The 23,109-nt window shown below is 35.6% G+C and overlaps 1 protein-coding gene across 3 annotated transcripts in view; it reads right to left on the bottom strand.

Annotated features, from left to right (window-relative positions):
- Positions 1 to 23,109, bottom strand: part of SCML2 (Scm polycomb group protein like 2) — a 162,098-nt gene that overhangs the window by 66,418 nt on the left and 72,571 nt on the right. For all 3 annotated transcript variants that reach the window (XM_072614216.1, XM_072614217.1, XM_072614218.1), the window contains exon 8: positions 1,462 to 1,712. In XM_072614216.1, coding sequence (XP_072470317.1) covers positions 1,462 to 1,712 — 251 coding nt within the window. The remainder of the gene's footprint in view (positions 1 to 1,461; positions 1,713 to 23,109) is intronic.

Raw genomic sequence — 23,109 nt, 5'->3', positions numbered from 1 at the left:
GCCTTCCAAAGGGAAGGGGTGGAGAGGGAGGGAGCTAAAGAAGTTGGAACTCAAAGTGTTAGGATCAACTGTAATGTTCTTACCACTAGGAAATAAGAAATACAGGTAAAGGGGTATAGAAAGCTATCTGGCCCTACAGGACAAAAGAGAAGACAGAGACAAGGGCAGAGAGGGATGATAGAAGAGAGAGCAGATTGGTCATAGGGGCAATTAGAATGCTTGGCGTTTGGGGGGGGAGGGGAGAAAAGGGGAAAAATTTGTAACCCAAAATTTTGTGAAAATGAATGTTAAAAGCTAAATAAAAAAAAAAAAGAGAGGAGAGCAAAGAAAAAAAAAAAAAAAAAAAAAAAAAAAAAAAAGAAGTAATAGACTATTTTGTATCTACATACCTATATGTAAAAGTTCCTCATCATGACTAAATCCTCAACAATTGCTACTGATAGTGGTTCCTAACTAGGGTTCTCCACTAAAGTAAATGTCATACTGATTTTTATTCAGCTCCAACAAAATATGTAACCTGATTTAGTCTAATAAAAAAGCAAGTATACCATCAGTAAACTGTAAATCATGTTTCATATTTGAAAGTATTACTATTTTTACTGACTATTGGTTCTATTGTAATTCGAAAAAACTGGATTCAAAGTAGCTTTGTATCATCTTCTCAATAAAATTCTAATAATACAACTATTGTCATTATCAGTGGTACTCTGAAAACAAAGATTTAAGTTAAGAAGGGATCTTCATACTTGAAAAAGCTGGGAACCACTGCAATTTGTTAGTCCTCTAATTTAAAAAAAAAAATCTTACATCAAATCTCTGAGATACAAGTACAAAGTTGGATGATTTCATCCTAGCTTCCAAATTACTTTTAATAGCTGACAAAACGAAAGAACTTTGCATACTTATGGTACATGTTTTATCTATTAAGAAATGTGGCACAAAAAAATTAGAACTATGATTTTTTAGTTTCTTTCCTTCAAGTTGTTGTGCCACATTACATTCCCCACAAAGGCCACTTTTTTGGGGTTGACATTAGCCTGATGCAAATATTCTTGGATATTTCTCAATAAAATCAGAAACACCTGCACAATAAAATTAAGCTCCCATTTAAATTTAAAATTGTATAAATTCTACATTTTTAAAATGCTACACACATCTAGCATAAATTGTTTGAAGAAAGCTGAGTTTTAAAAGGTGCTGGCTTTAAAAGAAAATACACCCACACACAAATTTCAGTGTGGTTTTTAAGAAGTCGAACAAACACTATTTAAAGTCTCACTTAACTTTGCAGCAAAAAAAAAAAACTACCAAATATGGATGGCATATATGAGAAAACAGGATATCATCTGAATTATTAAAAGAGACTTATAACTGCAGATAAACTTCTAAACAGCATGTTACAAACAATAAGCCACTACAAAAAACTGCAATATAAATTAAAGAGCAGTAGGTACAACTGACCTTTCTTCCTGGTTTTAGGCCTTTTTTTCTTGTTTTGAGATTTTCAGTGTGAGAGATGTTTTTTGTCAGGGAAACATTTTTAGGAGACCTGCCCTTCTTGGGGACTGATGTCTGTCCAGGTGGTTTAGCCCGACCTGGTTTCTTGCCCCGATGTGCTGGTATTGGAGCAGTTTTCTGTGGAGACTGCATTGAACGCCGGGTCACTTTGGAAGGGGAAGATTGTGTTTTTGCACTACTCTTTGTAATGGAAACTGAGAAAAAAAATACAAACAAAAATAAAACAAATGAATGCCAGAATTTTAAGGCATTTTTACCTATTTTTGACTAGATAAGTGTTTTGCACAAATGTACTTTAGTTGCTTTTGAAACAGATTTTAAGTTCACTGGCTACAAAATTTTAAAATAATCAAACATTTAAAATAAAATAAATTTTTAAAACTACAATCTATTAAACACAGAAACACAAGAGTTTAATTCTCCACAATAATATATTAGTATAATATTTACAAGGTAAAAAAATAAAACTTTCAAGCTATAGTGAAAATTAACTCACCTTTTTAATGCCTTCCATACTCTCCCTTGCTAATGATGAAAAACATCTTTCCTTCACGTAACATACTCATACACAAATATTATTTAGTATATTACCAGAACCAAACAGAATACACTGCCACATGGAAAAGGTCCAGAGTAATGTCCTATTCACGCATAAATTCTGAAAGATCTTAAGTCTATTTCTAATCACAAATATAATTTATTATTTCATTTTGAGTAAGAGTGCTATTCCTTGAATTGTGATTAAAATTTCTTTATGAAACATTTACTTCCCACCAGATACTTATTATTCATCTAACACAGCTAGGCTTGAATATCTCATAAGACTGGTATGTAATCAGTCATTTATAAAAAATTTAAATATTCATGATTCAGTTATTCTACATTTCATTCTAAAACAAACAAAAAAAATTACCTAGCATAATAAATGATGCCAAGCAAGAAATTGTTATGGGAATGTTAGGTATAATTTTTTACATATGCATATATAAAGACTATACAAAATATAATCAATTTAAGTTTTAAAGGGTGTACATATATCCACCTAACACTCTTCACACTAGCTCCTCATTCTACTATATGAATAGAGGAGGTTATATTAATCCTTAGATCATTTTTTGTTAGGATTTGACTGTTTACAGATGATACCAGATGCTTTACAGATGCTTTGCCCTCTATTTTACTTCCAATAACATTTTCAGGCCATTCATTGACCAGCCAATATTATTTCAATTCTTCTATCACACTGCTGATCATATTCTCTTGGACACAAATGTCTCTCAGGATTTTTGAGACATTGCTCTCTCATTTTTCTTCCAATCTGTATGGCTATTTCTCAATTTCCTTTGTTAGTTTAACATTCATATCATAGCTGTACAAAGCAAAACTATATCCTACACCCTCATCTCTTTCCTCTCTACATTCACTTTCTTGATAATTTCATTAAGTTCCATCTGGACAGTTATTGACTCTATGCAGTTAACTCCCAGATCTACATACCCAGCATTAATGTGTCTCATGAGCTCCAATCCTACAACACTCCCTATGTGCTAATTCAAACTGGCTGTCCCAAAAAAATCTCAAACTCCACATTTCCAAAACAGACTTCATTATCTTCATTCTCCCTCCAACCCCACCTCTTTTCTGAACTTTCCTTGCTTTGTTGAGGGAACCACTATCCTTACAATCATCCACATTCACAAACTCTATCACCTTCAACTCCTCCCTCTCCCTCACTCCACATTTCCCATTAGTTGCCAAATGTTGAATGACATCTCTCATCACTGTCATAACTCTCTAGATCAGACTCTCATCTGGTGCTTGGAGACAAAAAGTAGTTTCCCTGCTTCGGGGGCTTTCCCTTCTCCAAACCATTTTCTTCACAGCTGCCAAAGTGTAGGTTTGACCAATTCACAATTCTAACTCAATAAAGTGAAGTGATTTTCTATTGTGTTTAGGATCAAAAACTACTTGTTTGATCTTTAAAGATCTTCAGAACACAGCTCTAATCTATCTTTTCTGGTTTAGTGTATGTTACTCTCCTTCATATACTCTACAATCCACCAAAATCAGCCATTTTGCTTTTTCTCATACAAGATACTCTATCTCCTATTTCTGTGACTTTTACAAGGGCTGTCTCTATGCCTAGGATGTGCTCCCTCTTCCTCACCTGACTCTTAGAATCCCTAGATTCCTTTAAGCACAGCTACAGTGGCAAATGAAACCTTTTGTGATTTCCCCAACTGCTAGCTGCCCCATTTCCTTGTATTTACTTCTGTTTACAAATTTTTTATCTATATACTATGTATACTTCCTGGCCTCAAAGTTCAAAGACCTGGAAGTTCAAGTCCCAGCTCTAACAAATACTACCCCCCATCCTATTTCTGTAAGTTATTTCTTCTAAGAAAACAGAAAAGCCTCTTGGGAATAAGGACAGTTTCATTTTTGTCTTATATCGCAAGTTTCTCCTACAGGGAGGGCCTGGAACATATCTTAGCTCTGCAACTTAACAATCCTTTTATTCATCTAGAGTTAATTTGCTGGATCACTCCATTCTTTTTTCCCCCTTTACAGTGCCCCCTGCTTCGTGTATCCCCCTCACTCTGGAAAATATTGACAAATGACCAATTTTCTAACTTACTAGAGAAATCAAAGCCATTTACCATGAGTAGCTTCCAAAAGGTCCAAGTTGGGTCCAAGTTCTACTTTGAACAATCTTCTTTTCCAACTTTCTGGCTTCAAAGGAAAGTGCTCATACTCCTTTCAATGGCTAACCTCTCCAATTTTACTTTTCTCTCAAGCTCTATTTTCTGGGATATTACTTCCTCCATTTGAATCTTCTATTTCTCTCTCTATTCTGACTCCTCTATCTGAAACGTGTTCAAGTCTGCCTTAAATTTGAAAATATTTTTTCCTACATCCTGCTAGTGTCCCAGTTCTCTATATATCACTAACAAACTCCTGTAAAGACTGTAATGCACTTTGTTGCCACCATTTCCTCACCAAGCATCTCTTCCTTTCCCCTCACAATGTAACTTCCCAATCACTATCATTGTTTGAACTGTTCTTTCCAACATCATCAATTATCCATGACTAGGAAAGCACCAAAATAGAGCTTTTTACATTTCATTCTCCTTAGTCTCTCTGCTTTATCTCGTCACTGATAAATTACTCTCGTACATCTTAAAACTCTCTTCATTCTAAACTATCTACTATTCTGCTTCTTTTCCTACTTCTCTAGTCAATGCTTATAGTTTCTTTTTGCTGAAGTCCAACTTTACTTTCCAACCCCTAAATAAAGGAAAAACTTTAACATTCAATCTTCAGTCCTATGAGAACAACAAAAGCACCTTCAAAACATCTGTTTTAATCAGATTTGTACCTTCTGCATCCAGTATAATGGCAGTATAAGAGGCAAAATAAATGTTTATTGAGATGAATTGAATGCTGTTCATTTCTATGATGGGGGAAGGTTGTGTATAAACTCTCTTTCTGAGAAATGTTAAAGTACTATTATGGTTTCAGTTATTAAAATTTCCATTATCACCTCTACAGAGATGATCCCTCAAACTGTCCTGAGTTCCAGTCCCAAATCCCTAACTACACGCTGGATATTTCCACCTAAATATCTCATCACCTCTAATTCAATATATCTAAATCCCAACTCATTTACTCCCCAAAATAATTCCCTGCCCTGTACATCCTTTAAAAAGTAAGTATAATATAGTTATTCTTCATCCTTATTCCATATATTCATTATATTGTTGATTCTTTCCTCATAATATTTTCTTTAGGTTTAAAATAACAGCATGATAGATTGTAGAGGAGTCTAGCTTTCTCATATATACTCCAGCAGCAAAGATCTAAAAATGTCACTAGATCAGATAATGACCAAGAACTACAAAGAGAAATAACAATAAGTACTTTCAACCAGCCTAGATTACAGGAAAAAAGCAAACCAGAAGCCTATAGACATTAAGAAAGGGATCTCATCAGAGAAATCAGTGCAAACACACTTCAACAAGCTGGAAGTCTGACAGTACTTCAATCGGAGATGGTACAAGGATTCCTGAAACCTAAAGGAGGATCCAGGGAGGGAGTAAAAAAGAGGAAGAAGGGATATGAGGAAACTCAGAGAACTGAGGTGGGTAAAGGGAGGGGGAGAGAGGTAGAAAATGTCCAGGTTTGTGACAACACGCTTGGGTCGAGCGCTGGAAGCAATCAGACCAAGATGGGGGTTAGAGGATCAATGGTAGAACCCAAAGTACTCTAAGGTGATCCAGAGAGCAAAGAAGAACTAGGAGTTCTGAAAAAGGTCTCATTTATCAAATGTATAAAGAACTAATTCAAATTTATAAGATTAAGAGTCACTCCCCAAATGAAAAATGGTCAAAGTGATGGGGTGCTTGGGTGCATGCACTTGGACCCCAATTCTAAAATCACATTTCCTTTAAAAATCACATTTCTCCCTAGCCTCAAAACACTATCCCAGGCAGTTTCTCCCTAGTCCAAGGACACAGCTTGCCCCAGCAACAACCATAATCTCCCTTGCACCTACAGAACTCATTAGGCTTAACCAGCTGTGTACTGGCTTAACCAGCTGTATGCTGGGTCATAATGACATTTACTACTCACTGACCAATCAAATGTATCCTAGGCTTGGACATACCTATACTCCCCCTTACATTTATCTTGTCTAACAAGACATTGATGGGAATAACCTGGTTTTTCTGAGCTAGCCCTGACTACTGGTTGACTTAGTGATGTTTCAGGCCTAAAACCACACCTCCAGGTAAGCCCCGCCTTGGGCTATTTCCCAATGAATTTTGGGTAAAATACCTGTGCAGTAGATACCAAAAGTGCATGTTCCTTTAAGCACTGACCACTCCTTAACCACTCCCTAATTCCACCCCAAAACACCTAGTTAGCATATTTGGCACAAGTGATACTACGGAATATCCTATATAAACTTTCCCCCAAACCCTTTAAGGTTGCAGGTTCCTTAAGAACTCTTGCCAACTGAAAAGCGTAACAAATCTTTACCTTGACTTCAACAATGCTTGAGTCTGTGAATTCTTCTATAGATGACCTGCCCCTGGTAACCCTGGTGTTTGTAGGGATCTCACACCCCACTTCCAGTCCTCATCAAAAGGACTGGCAGTTTTCAAAGAAATCCAAGTCAGCAATCAACATGATCTAAATAACTAATAACTAGAAAAATGCACATTTTAACAACTCTTGAGGTTTCACCTCACACTCAACAAATTGGCTAAGCTGACAAAAAAAAGAAAATTACAAATGCGGTAGGGACTTTGGAAAAACAAATACAACTATGCACTTCTAGAACTGGTGGTTCAGTCATTTTGGGAAGCAATGTGGAACTATGACCAAAAAACTATTAAATTGTGCATACTTTTTGACCTATTGACACTGCTACTAGATTTATACCCCAAATGAGATCAAAGAGGAAAAAGATTTTATAATACAAAAATATTTAAAGCAGATCTTTTCGTGGTGACAAACTGAAAACTGAGGTGATATTCATTGTTTAGCTGAACAAGTTATGGTACATGTATGTGATGGAATACTACTATACTTAAGAAATTATGAAACATGAGAAACAGGGAAAGAATTATATGAACTGATGGCATGAAGTGAGCAAAACCAGGAAAATAATTTACACAATGATCACAACACTGTCAAGACAAATAACTTAAAAAGACCTAAGAAATCTGATCAATGTGATGACCAACCATAATTCTGGAGAACCATGAGTGATGGACTTACGCAGATTGAGACATTTTTTCAAAAACTAATTCAGAATGTATATGCTTGAGTATACACTTATGCAAAAGGAGATTTTGCTTTTCTTGCTTTCTTGTGGGGATGGAAGAACATATTCATTTAAAAAATAAATTTTTTTAAAAGGGGGGAAAACTTGCTCAATTTATGAAAAATGAGAATGGAGCATGCAAAACTCAATGAGGGAACAAGAAATATTAGAACAAAAATAACACTGAAAAAAGACAAATAAGGTAGCTATTATTTTTTAAGTGACCTGGAAAAAAAGATCAAGGAGAAATAATGTAAGAACAACCAGACTCTTGTCAGAGGAAATGATCATACCTTTCCTCACCCTTCAAAAAAATCCCTGATAATCACACAAATTTATCAGAAACAGAAGGAATGTGAAAATGAAAATATTCCAATGGTTTCTTCCTCAGGGGAAAAAAAAATCTCCCAAGAATATATCGAAATATCATATCCAAAATCCAGAGCGCAGATCCAAGAAAAGAAGTCAGAAGTAAAGAGTTAAAGAAACAAGGAATCACAATCAGGATCACATAAGACTTAGAAATAACTACCATGAGGAAAGAAAATGTGAGAATACAAGCCAGAAAAGGAAAAGGACCTTTAACTGAATGGAACGCCTTCCAGGATTCCCCTTGATAAAACAAGAGTTTAGCTGAAATTTTGAAACGCAAACGCAGGCATCAACAGAAACCTAGGAAGGTAAATACACATGAGCAACTGGAAGGTGTCAAACAATAATGAAGCACATTTATTATAATAAGGGGAGAAGCAACAAGGGTACTTCTGAACCCCAAGGACAGATGGAATTAAATAATATAATGATGGGTTCCTCAGAGCAGTTTTGTTCTGTTTTGATGGTCTTAAGAAAGCAAAGAATGCTTCCCTATTACCCCGAAGACCAAATATAAAATCCTCTGACTTTTAAAGCTCTTCCTACTCCAACCCTTTCCCACCTTTCCAACTTTCTCACACTTTATTCTCCTCGATGCACTCCAGGATTCAGCAACAATGACATTCCAACTTCACAGCTTTTCATTGGCTATCCACTATGCCTAGAATGCTCTCTTTCCTCATCTCTGCCTTCTCTCCCTGGCTTTGTTCAAGTCTTACCTCAAATCCTGTATCTGCAAGATGCCTTTCGCAGGTAGGTACATAATGGCATGAGCCAGGGATATTTCCTCCCTTTCTTTGTATTCCCTGTTCTTTGCACTTTGCTTAGCACCTAGAAGTGCTTAATAAATGCTTTCTGACTGATTGGAAGGGGGTCAGGACAGCTAAGACAAAGCACCACCCCTGGAGTCAGGAGGATCTGAGTTCAAATCCAACTTCAGACAATGACTAGTGCATGACTCTAGGCAAGTCACTTAGCCCCAACTGCCTCCAAGAAAGGGGGGAGAAGGTAGATCCTTACTTACTATTAGAGTGTGGGAGATAAAGAGCACACAAACACAGAAAAAAGAGTGGAGAAAATAGGCATCACAGGAACCTCACATTCTTATCCTAATTTAGACAAAACATTGAACAGTTTGGCATAGAAATACATTAAACTGAAAAGGGGAGAAGCTAAGGACAAGCAATTAGAGAAGAGAGAGAGTTTAAGAGAAGGTAAAAAAAAATTATAGTCAACACACATGTCAATCTCAGAGATAGATTGTAGAGAGTGTAAATAGAGGCAAACAGAAGAAGGTAGATGGGAGGGAAGGAGAAAGGGGGTGGGGAGATCCAACACAATCTAGACAAAGGAAAAGAGGGAAGAAATAAGAAATAAAGGAGATCACTTCAATTATAGATCCCTATGGTTATTCACATTCCTTGCCTTCTACCACATTCTTCTCTGTAAAGGGAGAGAAAGAGAAGAAAGTTTAGTAGGATGGAGGGAAATACCCAATTAACCATCATAACTGTGAACATTAGATGAATATACTCAAAAAGCAGAAGAGAGTGAAAGCAGACTCCAACAATATGCTATTAACAATAAACACCCATTGCAACATAAAGAAAGAATGATGGACTGGAAAAAATTATTATAAAATTTATTTGGAGGTCAACTCCAAAATTGTGTGGTAGCAGGCAAAAATAAAAATAATCAGGGTTAAATTAAATAGGAAAACCACATTAAATGTAAAGGTACTATACATAATATTTTCATTACTTAATATAGATGCACAGATTGTAACTCAGTACTTAATGAAAAAGCTAATAGAATTAAAAAGATAGAGAACAAAACTGTAATAAAAGGGAACCTTAAGGTATCTTTTTCAGAATTAGAGAAATCTAGCAAAAGACATTTTTTTTTAAACCTTGGTAAACTGTTAAAAAAAAAAAACAACTTAGACATGACATTTTTCTGGTGATTACAAAATAAGAATAAAAAAGAATTATAAATATTTTGCAAATGCACTTGACAATGCTAACCACCCTTGCCTCTGTATACTCTCTCCTCTCTAGGCTTTCATGATACCTTTCTCTTCCAGTTCTCTCATGTGTCTAACTGCTCCTTTTCACTTCCTGGTTTATATTTATCAGGTCTAATTTTTGATATTCCCCAAAACTCTGTCCTAAGCCCTTTTCTCTATCTACACTCTCTTTTTTTGTGACTTCATTAACTGCCATAGATTCAATTATCATTTCCACAGAAATGACTCACAAAACCCTCCATATTCAGTAACTCTTTATCTTCAGGAAGTCCCCCGAGCTTCAGTTACTTATCAACAAATGCTTACTGAGTACTTCAAAATAGATATCTTGGAGGCAACTCAAACTCAACATGGCCAAAACTAGTTTTCTTTTGAATCCAAAATTTACTTATAGTAATGACAAGTATAACTAAATCTTAGGGTGATTTTTTTTGAGGCAATTGGAGTTAAGTGGCTTGCCTAGGGTCATACAAGGAAGTATCCGAGACTGGATTTGAACTCGGGTCCTCCTGATTCCAGAGCTGATGCTCTATCCACTGTGCCACCTAGCTTCCCCTAACTATCTTTAACTAAGTACAAATGAGTTTCAGTGGGGTGGAGTCTGTTAGCATGCAGTATAGGAAATCAATAAAATAATCACCCACCCCACAAGACCCTGGGAAAATAAGCAGTTGGGAACTGAATGATGATATCATTAGGTAGGAACTTGGTTTCATGGAAAGTATAGCCACTGAAGCTATACCAGTGCCAGGATCCCCAGGACCTGGTTTTTGTTTTGCTTCAGGTTTTGTTTTATTTGGTGGGGGAGGAACAGTGAAAAAGATTGCTATCTGTATCTTCAGCTATGCTCCTTGTTTAACACTAAATGAAAAATATGATCAGAATTACTACTGGCAAAAAAATAAGCCCATGTCCTTTTGTCAGTCCAGTACATTCTGCTATGGTAATTCATCTGCCAAGAAGCTTAGGTTTCTCTGTAACTTCCTGTACTCACGCACCCACCAGTGTCTGATTAGGTTTTCTGCCTTTAAGACTGAGATAGATAAGACAGATGGATAGATACAGATACAGAAAAAGAGAGGGGAGGGGACAGAATGAATCAGTTATGAAATGACAATGCAAACATGTCTCCAAAACCCATTTTTTAAAACTCTAGAGTCTTATAATCCTGAGAATATCATAGCTGGAAAAATCCCTCACACAATCCTACATTTGCATATATTATTACCATCTAAATGGAATATTGACTGAAAGTAAATACTACAATCCTCAAATACAAAGATTTTAAGCATTTGTAGCTGATTTCTTTTCCAATTGCCTAAATCTTGATTTCATACTTGTTACTAGTTAGAAGAATGATCTCTAGGCCTATATTAAAAATAAAAAAAGACTTGATCTTGTACTTCTTCAAAACCACTACGACTTTCCTACCCAGTATATTTAGTGTGTTCAGGCAAGTTCTAGTTGAAAAGGCTTATACTTTTACAATAAAGTCCTCAGAACCACTCATCAAAATATCAAACTTTTAGTCCATGTTAAACACTAAAATCATACTGTCCTAAAAAGGGCTGGTTTCAGGATCCTGAATTTCACTCCCACCAGACTGCTTTTTATCAAAAGATAATGTTACATTTTCTGATCACCAAACCTCACAGCAGCACATATGGATGCCATTGGATGCCATACATTGTCCTCAAATCCCAGTTTTTCAGAATAGTCATCTGACTCTACAAAGAAGCCCATCTTTACAGTAAAGTACATAAATTGGCACTATTTCCAATGAAAGATAAGGTCTCAAAGGCTTCATGGTCTTTTAGTTGCTTCATTCTCAAAAACCACCTTCAAATAAATCCTCCAATGAAAAGCGTCCTGGACTGAAAACATCTGTCAGCCCAAGGTTGTATGTATGTGTGTGTGTGTATATTATATATATGTATGTGTATGTGTGTATATTATATATATGTATGTGTGTGTGTATATATAATACACATATATACATATAATATGTATATATGTATATATAATACACATATATACATATAATATGTATATATAATACACATATATACATATAATATGTATAAGATATACATATATATTATATGTATATACGTATACACAAGCTAACATACCTCTAGTAAGGCACTTGTAATTATTTTCCAAGGATTAATGATGAAACAACATGCAAATATGAGCTGAGGACTAAACCATTTTAATAAATAAAAGTTTAATTACATGTGAGAAATCTAAGGGAGTCTCTAGGAAGCTTTCTAGGTTATTTTAGAGTTTCTAAATTACTGAAGCTAAATAATCAGGCAATACATACTTTTCATTTTCTGCGAGTCCAGAGGAAAAAAAAAAGATAACAAATGTGAGTAAAGTCATATCTCAAAATTCTATCTAAAAGTCAGGGAAAAAAATCAGTTGGGGGTACACTCTAAAACCAAAGGCTAGAGTTCTGTAGTCAAGGAAGAGCTTCATTATCTTTTACCCTAAACTCATACCTCATCCAAATATCTTATTTCTGTTGAAAGCACTATCATCCTTCTATAGTCTCCCAAATTCATAATTCTGAATTATTCAACTCCTCACTCTCCTTTATCTCACATATCTAATTGCCAAGTCCTGTCATTTCTACTTCTACAAGATCTTTCAAATCTGGTTCCTTTTCTTCCAATAGTACAGTCACCATTTTAAGTGACACCTTTATCATCTCTTGCCCAGTTTACTGTAAGAGCCTCTTAACTGGTGTTCCTTCCTTAAGTCTCGAGACATTCCTATACTTTGTCTACTCAGGTGCCAAAGTGATTATCTTAAGTGAAGATCTGACAATATCAATACCCTACACAGTAAACTTCAATGACTTCCTACTGCCTATAGGATCAAATATAAACTTCTGCTTAGCTTTTAAATGTGTTCACAACCTGGACGTGATCTGTATTTCCAGTCCCATTAAAAATCACTCTTCCTCCACTGTCCTTGCACACTCTGTGATATAGTCACAGTTCTTCTCTCAACACATGACAATTCATCTCCATGACTTTGCACTGGCTGTTCCCCATGAGTGTAATGCATAATCTCCTTACCTTCACTTCAAAGAATCTCTTTAACAGTTCAATCCTTTTCACAGAATCAAGCAGCATCACCTTCTACAGAAAGCCTTTCCTGATCCCTGTCCCCCACTGCCCTCTTCCTCCCAAACTACTGTGATATTTAACTACTTGGTATTGATTTGTTTTTGTACTTAGTTTTTGTATGCTTGGATAAATGTACTTTTCCCCTATAATAGAATGACAACTCCTTAAGAGTAAGGGTTATTTCATTCTTTGTACTTGTATACTCAATACCTAGCACAGTGCTTGGCATAAAGTAGGTGCTTAATAAATGTTTTTTGGAATTCATTATACTCCAAGATCTCCCCCCTCACTAAATGAGATGACCCTTCTGCTTGCCAAGGTCAATATTTCTCCAAATAACCTTGATCCAATTCTCTCTAATCTACTCCAGTTGATTTCCTAGACCATCATTCCTTACTCTCTAATCTTAAAATTCTTCATAAATGGGTTCCTTCCCAAATACCTAACAAACAGACATAGGTCATCCATTCTTAAAAATTCTTACTAGGAAATTTCATGTCTCCCAGCTCTACTTTACTTCTCAAACTGTTTGAAAAAGCCATTTATACTTGTTGCCTCTACTCTCTCTCCATTCTCTTTTAAAACACTTTGCAAATGATTATCTGAACTGAAACTAATTTATTAGTCAAATCTAATGACTTTTACTTAATTCTCATCCTTCTTGAACTTTTTATAACATCTGACACTACTTTGACTTATGTGTGAATCGGATTTGAGTGAGGCAGACTTGCACAAAGTGGTCAGCCTCACTCTCTCTTCCAAAGTCACTGAAGTCCAGTGGGGAAAACAAAAGTCAGGGTGAATGGTGATGACCTGGGATGCAGTGAATGTCTAACCAATCTCTAATGCTCCACAGTGCTTGTTTCAGCTGCCTTCATGGCCCTGGAACAAACTGTTCTCATCCACCCATTCTAGCAAAGGAAGTTTTCACTACTTCACCAATGGATTTGAGGCCTGTCCATTACCTTTGACTTGGTTTAGTCCATCTGCCAAAACAATCTCTAGGATGTGGCTGCTGTGCACATTACAGTATCTTGGAGTCACAGGTAAGAGTTGGGTGAAGATAGACATCAAAGGTGGATGAACAGACCTGAAAAGGGCTCAGGAAGCCTTCACATCAGAACTACTAGTCCTCCCTGAACACTGCATACACGTAACTTCACCCATTTTTATTTTATATAGCCAACACATCACTACAACTATGAAGGTCAAAGTGGTAAAAACTGACTTTTGAATCTTGTCCATAAAGGTGCTCAAAACTTTCATTAGTATGCTGCATATCTGGAATGGTAATTTCTTAGCTTACTAATCTAATTTAAACAAGTAAGTCACTATTGCCAAGCTTCTAATAAAGTCCTTCTGATATCTAATCATAGCATAAAGGCAATATTATGAGTTCTCAAGGATTCATCTATCAACTATAGAACACCGTAATAAGCCTTGGAATCAACAAAAAAGATATGTTATCTAATGTTAAGTATGTTAAAGAAGAGCTACAGATGCAAAGTGAAATATACTGTGTACAAAGTAACAATACTGTAAGATGATCAGTTGTGAATAACTTACCTATTCTCAGCAACACAAGGATCCAAGACAACTCTGAAGGGCTTATGATGAAAAATGCTACCCATCCCCAGAGAAAGAACTGATGGTGTCTAAATACAGATTGAAGCATACTTTTTTTTAACTCTATTTTTCTTGAGATTTTTTTTGGTCTGTTTTCTTTCACATGACTATTACTGATGATTTACATGACTACACATGTATAACCTATATTGAATTGCTTGCTTTCCCAATAAGGGATGGTAGGCGAGCAAGGGAGAGCATTTGAAACTCAAAAGTTTTATAAACAAGTATTTAAAACTGGTTTTACATGTAACTGGGGTAAAATAAATAAATTTTTAAAAGACAAAAGAATCCATGACAGAAATGTAATGCAAATTCTGATTGTGGGCTCAGAAACCAGATGCCTGTTTTTCAAGAATCTGCCTCCCTAATTTCAAAAGGTTAGCCCCCATATGATGAAAAAATTTCTACTCACTACCTACTACAATACAGAGGGGGTTTTAATCTGTTTCGTTGTTCAGTCATTTCAGCTGCGTCCCACCCTTTGCGACTCCATTTGGAGTTTTCATGGCAAAGACAGTAGAGTGGTTTGCCATATCCTTCTCCAGCGGATCCATTTTGTCAGGCAACCAGAGGTTAAGTGACTTGCCCAGGCTGACACAGCTAGAAGTGTCTGAGGTTGTATTTGAACTCAGGTCTTCCTCACTCTAGGCGTAGTGCTGTATTCAAGCTGCCTAACCTGCAGAAGTGATAAAATGAGATAGTAGAATTTTGTAAACATTAAGGTGCTATCTAAATGTAAGCTCTTATCACATTCCGTGTCATCAGTGAAGAAAGTACCTACAAACAATGAATCAAAGATTCTTGAAATACACCTACAAAAATTTCTGTAGTTGGAAGGAGGAAAAAGAGTTTAATAAATGGGGGAGTGGTCAGAGTAGATTAAAGTGTCCCAAACTTGTCTTTTTTTTCTGGGTTATAAAAATTTAGGTGTTTTTCTTTCTTTAAACCTATTTAATCTATACAACTGGTAATGTTTTATGTGGGGAATTAAGGAAAAATAAAATGTTTACATGTAACATGACAGCTTTTCCCATGACATAATACAGCTTCTACCAAAAATATTTTTAAAAAGGCAAAATGACAACAAAAGACTTTTTTACTTTTCTTTTACATAAATATCCATGATTTTTGCCAAAAGGGCAAAGGAATGAAATATAATCATATGTTAATGCATGCAAGTTCATTTTCAAAATGTTTATTTTCTTTCAAACTTCTTTCCTTCTGCATTATTTTTCACTATTTTTCATTATTTCATTATTTTTCACCAAATCAAGAGCTCATTCAAATATGAGAAACAGAAAAATTGATGTACGCATCAGTTAAGACAAACAGGTGCTGCTCAGAAAGGTTTTAAAATATTATTAAATGTATATGTGTGTACATATCTGTGTGTTTGTGTGTGTGTGTGTGTGTGTGTGTGTGTGTATAAAGACAGAGAAAGATAATGGGGTGGGAAGGGAGACAGGAGAGGAAATGTCAGGAAAGTATTTTCCAAATATTAAACTGTATTTGAAAACTCTTTATTTGGACAGAAAATCTAGTCAACAAAATTTTTAAATGAACTAGGTGAAATAACAATAAATAGGAAACAAAACTAATTATCGGAACCTACTGTACACAGTTATATGCCAACAAAAATCACAAAATAAATAAGTTCTCTTCAAAAATATAAAATACATAAATAAAAGAGAAGCATTTGAAGGGTAAGAAATATTTATATCAAATTTCTCTGATAAGGAGTGGTTTCAAAGTTATGCAGAAATCTAACAAATACATAAGACCCAAAGTCATTCCCCAATAAATGTTTCAAAAATAAGAACTGTTCCAAGAAGAACTGCATACTACTAAAAACTACATGAAAGAATGCTCTAAATCACTAATAATAACAGAAATACAAAATGAAACATCAGAAAATGGGCATAGATGATGAAATATGGGAATAGTCAATGTTGGGGATATGGAAGGACAGATACACTACAGCTTTGTTGAAAGAGCTATGAATTGCTACAACCGTTCCTCATTTTTCAGCAAAGTGGCTAAAAAATTGTTTTCTGTTCATTTTTTAAAAGACAGGGATGCTACAGATGTGAAATGTTGGAAGAACTTTAAGATGAGGCTATTCTATCAGTAAATTAAACTATTCCACTCACTCATCTCTCCCCACGAACACCTATCTACCTCTCACTCCCATACTATGTATTGTTTAGTATTTAGTATGTATTGTTTTATTCTCCTATACATACTTTCTCTGATTTCTGTTTTGTTACAGAACTGGTTAAATGGGATTTCTTTGATAAATACTATGTTACGTTCATTGTGGAATTGGTATTTGGTGACAACAGAACCAGGTATTGGATATAAAGCTTGGGATCCTGCTTCCCCAAAAATGTTGACAAACTCACATACTTTGCATTGTCTAGTATATATTCTTCTATGTATACTTTCTCTGATCTCTATCTTGCTACAGAAGTGGCTAAAGATTCCTTCGATAAATGCTATGTGTATTCACTGTGGAATTGGTATTTGGTGAGAACAGAGTCAAATTTTGGATTTAAAGCTTGGGATCCTCCTGCTTCCTCCAATAATGATGACAAAGCAATAAGAAGTTACACTGAACCTGATCACATCCCTTAGGTGAACAAGATTTAAGAGAGCATATAGACTCCTAGCCTGATAACCTCTCTCTGAGGAAAAGACAGCAGCCTCTGATTGCAAATTCCTGCTTCCTCTCCTGGTAGGAATGCAAGCCTCCTCTGGAGAAATTTCAAATGAGAAGGGGGTGGAGATGTCTAATCTGCCCCTCTTTGAGTCACACAATAACATCCTCACACTATATGCATGGGGTACAATACTTGCCACAAATAGACATATTACTGGTTAAGATAGCCCAATAGGTAAAAGTTAGAAAAAGAGTAAATGTGTAATAAAAATAAGAATAAGCTCAGAAAAAAAATGGCTTGGCCACAACAATAAAAATGTCTGAAAGAAATGAAGGAAGCGTTTTGTTTTGCTTTAATGAAATCTGAATTGAAATCGGAGCTGTGGAGGGAAAAATCGGAAGGATTATAAATAGGCTAATAGAGAGAGTAGAAAACATTTGTAAAGTAACAGACCACCATAACCCAGGATAGGGAGGAGACAGGCCTCACCATAGGTGGACACACACACACACACACACACACACACACACACACACACACACACACACACACACACACACACACACACACACACACGATCTCATGTTTCCTAAAACTATCATTTCATCTCTCTTCCCTTTCACAGCCATCAGCTATCTACACATGCTTCCTCCCACCTTGGTCACTTCTTACAATCTAATTTCTGACTTCATAACCCAAGTACAATTTCTCTACCCAAAGCACTCAATGACCTCTGAATTTCAAAATTCAATGGCCTTTCCTTATCCCTATTTCTTAAGGGATCTGCATGATTTCAAACTACTGGCTTCCTTGTCTCCCTTGTTCTGGATTTTCCTCAATCAGTTAGAAAAGTTAAATCATGTTGGTTCTATCAAATCCATTCCCTTGTCTCTCCACTCCACACCCTTAGTGCAGGACTTAATCACAGAATCAACAATTTGGCAACTAGAAGGCACTTGAACTTCAGAAGACATCTACTCTAGCCCATAAATGAAAATAAGCCCCACTATGACAAACCTAACCTCTGCTTGAAGATATCCATGGTGAGGGAAACCATCCTATTCTTTAGAGAGCCCATCCCACTTCTTAAAAGTTCTAATTTTTAGGAACTTTTTACTGACGTTCAAATCTAAACTTGTCTCCTGGTAACTCCCACCCATTGCTCCTAATTCTACCCTCTGAAGCCAAAGAGAATAGACCTAACTAATCCCTCCTCCACATGACAGCCCTAAAAACACTTGAACACAGCTATCATGTGCCTCAAGTCTTCTCCAGAGTATATATATTTCCAGTTCCTTTAACCCTCATAAGTCATGAAGTCAAAGCCCTTTACCCTCCTATGGGCACTATCCAGATTATAAATGTCTTTATTGAACTACCTCATCCAGAACTGAGCATAATACTCCAGATGAGGAGGGTAGAACACAAATGGACTATCATATCCTTATTCCTGGATAGTAATGTCACTTTTAATGCAGCCCAAATTGCATTAGTTTTTTGGGCTGCCCCATCACCCTGCTGATAGTAATCCCAACTTTTTCAGAAAAATTATTGTCTAACCATTCCTCCCCCATCTTATACTTGTGAAGTTGATTTCTTGTAACCAAATCCAAGAATATACATTTATTCCTACTGAATTTTTCTTCCATCAAGTCATACTCGGACTCTTACTAGGTATCCCTGTCCCAAGTCTCTCCCCTTTCTAATCCATCCTCCAAATAGTTGCTAACATGGTATTCTAATAGCACAAGTCTATGTCACTCCCCTACTCAACAAACTGCAGTGGCTCCCTTGTGCCTTTAGGGGAAAAAAAATTTTTTTCTTTGGTATTTAAAAACCATCACAGAATATCTTTCCAGACTTAAAAATTAGTCCTATCTCAAACAATCTACAATCCAGTCAAACTGGTATACTCGTTTTCTCTTAAAACACAAATGTTCCATCATCTCGTCTTTGGGACCTTTCAATATGCTCCCCATGCCTAGAATACACTTGCTTTTCACTTCTCCTAGCCTCCTTCAAAATTCACCTCAAGTGTGCCATGCCTCTCATTTTAGCCCTTTCTGGACCCCCCTCTGGGGTGCTAGTGTCACCTCCCTCCTTGAAATTACCCTGTAACTTTGTTGATTTTCAGTTGTTTTCAGTCATGTCTAACTCTTCATGACCCCATTTGGTATTTTCTTGGCAAAGGCACTCACTGGAGTGTTTTGCCTTTTCCTTCTCAAGCTCATTTTAGAGATGAGGAAACTGAAGCAAACAGGATTAAATGACTTTCCCAGCGTCACATAGCTAATTTCTGAGGCCAGATTTGAACAGAGGAAGATGAACCTTTCTGACTCAGCATGCTGTTCAATGGGCCACCTAGCTGCCCTACCTTGCATATTTTTTACTTGCTTTTATGTTTACATACTTCCTTCCTCTCCCACTCCCCTTCGAAAGACTACAAACTCCTTGAGGGTGGCTAACATTTTTGTTTGGTATCCACAGCACCCAGAGGAGTTTGCTGACCAAAAAAACTGCTTATTTGAATATTAATGTTCTTGTCTATGTGCATACTTGTGTGCATGTTAGGTGAACACATTTTCATCGCAAAGCTTCTGTCTTATATTGCAAGCTACTAGATAACATGCAGCAGGTTTATACAGAGCCTGCCATCTGGTATATTGCATAATTAGGGCTTTTGATAACAATTTCTGATAACCAGATCCAGGAGTACAAACTTGGTTATGAGTCTGAAAAAGAAAGACCTCTAAGCAATGGCCAAGTACAATGTAGTGCCAAACTAGAGGGAGGGGAGGGGGAAGAGGGGAGGAATTTTTAATGTGACAGAAGCAAGACAATGAAACAAAAGCAGGATAGGAGATTAGACAATTTACTATGTGTAATTTCTCTTGGCCTCAGCTTCTGCATTTGTACAATGAACAGATTAAACTAAATTACCTTTAAAATCCCTTTTAGCTCTAAATATGTACTACATTGCATAACAGAAAACAGAGGTGAGAGAATTTCAGGGAGAGAGGGGCTCAATACTCATCATCTTGAACTACAGAAGTTAAGACTTACAAAGTTGAACAGAATGAGATGTAGAATGGGTTGATGAAGATGGACAAAAAAAGTTGTTACATAGGTAAACAGGTGACCTTAGGTACCTTTTTAAAGACAAGTATTTTTTATCTTTTCCATTCTTGATAGTAAGCATAAATAAACTTTTAATATAACTATCATTTACTTGAGTGACCTCTCTTTCAAATACCTGTAGATCTAAAGAAGTATAATCTTCAATTTTTAAATACACAAACATTCATTTAACCCCTGTGAGCCTCAGGTGAGGATAATTCAAATATTTAAGTTAGACTTCATAAAAAGATTAGTAACTACTACACAGCAACTAACTATATCAAGATGGAAGGGGAAAATGACTGAAACTCTCTTTGTACCACAATGCATTTATATGTACATAGTGCTCAATGGTTGCAAAGTATGTTACACACATTTTTACTTTTTACAACTTTAAGTGTGATAATTTAACAAGTATTTTTTAAGTATCTACTATGTGCTAGGCATTGTGTTAAAAAAAATATGGATACAAAGAAAGATAAAAAGACAATCCCTGCTCTAAAGGCACATACAGTGTAGTGCATGGATGATTTTCATTTCACAGACAACAGGCCTGAGGTTCACAGAGGTTAAGTAATTTGCTTAGTAAAATCACAAAGCTAGTAAAGGACAAGAGCTGGGACTTGAACTCAGGTCTTATGATCCAAGTCTGAGGCTGTTTCCAAAACATGTTCGCAGAATTAAGCATAACTAAACACTTAACATGTTTTTTGATGATTACTGCAAAATCATCATGTGGCACATCACTGTGCTTTTTGAAACTTCAGAATACCTTTAACTTAAAATTGTGTAAAACAATGGGGGGGGGGGGGGGGAATGCCTTAAAAAACCAAGGCCACTTTTATACCATTCTACAAACAGAAGAGTAATTTAATAAATAAAGCATTACATGCTGTATTTTTAGAACAATGTGTATTATTTTTAGAATGACAAACACTATGTATACCAAAGCATCCACTTAAAATTAGCATGTAGACTCACTGTGTGTACTACCCCAATCTTATTAATTAATGTCTGAAATAAATATCTGTAAGGAAATTATCAAACTAGAATTTCATTGTGGTATCTGTACTATGGCCAAGAATGTCATTTTAGGAGACTTAGCAAAAGTAAAACTTAGAAAAATGTTCTTCAAATGGCCAAGAATAAAGCTAGATTTCACAAAAGCAGATTATCACATTCATAACCCCTTCCTTTAAGTATGACAGAGGCAGTGTTCCTATGAAAGTAGGGGTGTTTTCTTTTCCAAGGTCTTCTAAAAATCAACTTCTAGTCAATTTAACTTAAACCTTAACATCTCTGATTCCTAGGCTACGCCTTTCCCAAATTCCTTCTGCCAACAGAATCTTTGAAGCCAAGATAAAGGCATTGAGGGGGTGGAGGATGATAGGAGTCAAAAAGTCTTCAATCAGATAGAAATTACGAACTTACAACTTAAAGCCTTACAAAATAAAGGATTTAATGATAGGTTTAATAGTCAAAACTTAAAAATAAAAAATCCAGAGTTTAAATTGTGCCAGGATCACAGGAACTTTGCCTTTTTTCTAAGTTGAATGTCAAACTGAAATAATTAATATAATTGCAATGAAATCTTAATGGCTTAAATAAATATCAATTTTTAAAGCATGCATTTTTCTTGTCTAGCCATATGTTGCTTTATAAACTCTTCTATTTAGCCCCATGGATGATACTTCTTTATACAGAATATATTTTAGAAATGCTACTCATATCTTCTCACTTCAAAGCAAACAGAACATTGTGACCACAATAACAATTTTAAAGAAACTGACAATCACTCTGACCTTTAACACTGATGGAAAAAGTTCACATTAAAAACTAATAAGACTAGTTAAGTCATTTTTATCATGTTTCAATTAATGAATTTTGTAAAGCCAGCCAAGTAAATTTTTAAAGCTACCACTTCCCTTCTGTACAAAAACAACTCCGATATTACCATGTACTGTTTGAGAAAATATATCAGGATTAGTCATTGCTACAGCTTCTACAAAGCAAAATGATTGTAGGAAAAAATTCAATAACTTCTAAGAAATACATCACACTTCTATATTTTGTATAATCAAATTTTTAAAATAAAATTCTCTATTGCTGAAGCAGAAAAATATAATTTCACATTCTTAAAAACTGTGAAATTCTTTTAGCTACTCTTTCCACTTAATTTGCTAACTAAAACGACTCTTAAAAAATCATTTGTTATTATATAATAAAATTTACTGCTCATCTAATATTTTCCTATAAAAGGAAGAAACAAAAACTAACCCAAATATGCTTGAATTTAAGTAGAATGTCCACAATTTCAAAAGTAAAATCTAATTTTAAGGATAGTTTTTTTTCTTTTCCCTGCTGATAGAAACTACTGATTTAATATCCAAAAGCAAGCACAGCAAACAATAGCATTAATTTGTCACGCTAGAAAAATATATTTAATAATTCTTTTGGAACAATGCCTACCTTTAGATATATTCCAGAGAAACAAACTGTTGCTGTATTTACCATTAGTATGGACTGTTTCACTCGATAGCTTTCCTTTTTACTCGGAATGAAACTGCCGATTTTTGAGAAAGTGAATCTACAACAAAGCTCATGCTGCTATGCAAGCTGAAACACTAACAAATGGGGAAGCAGCTATTTGCATTTGTTGGTTTAAGGGGGGCAGAGAAAGGGAGGAGGGAAGAAGGAGACTGCTAAAGTAATTCGCATATTGTCTGCAGGCTGTATCGACAGTGATCATCAGTCACCTGCTCATACTTCCTTCACCCCTGCCTTCAGAGAAAGACCAAAGGTTACACTGGGTCAAAGAAT

Source organism: Notamacropus eugenii, chromosome 5 (assembly GCF_028372415.1).
Source record: "Notamacropus eugenii isolate mMacEug1 chromosome 5, mMacEug1.pri_v2, whole genome shotgun sequence".
Lineage (NCBI taxonomy): Eukaryota > Metazoa > Chordata > Mammalia > Diprotodontia > Macropodidae > Notamacropus > Notamacropus eugenii.
This window is presented reverse-complemented; position numbering and strand designations above follow the sequence as displayed.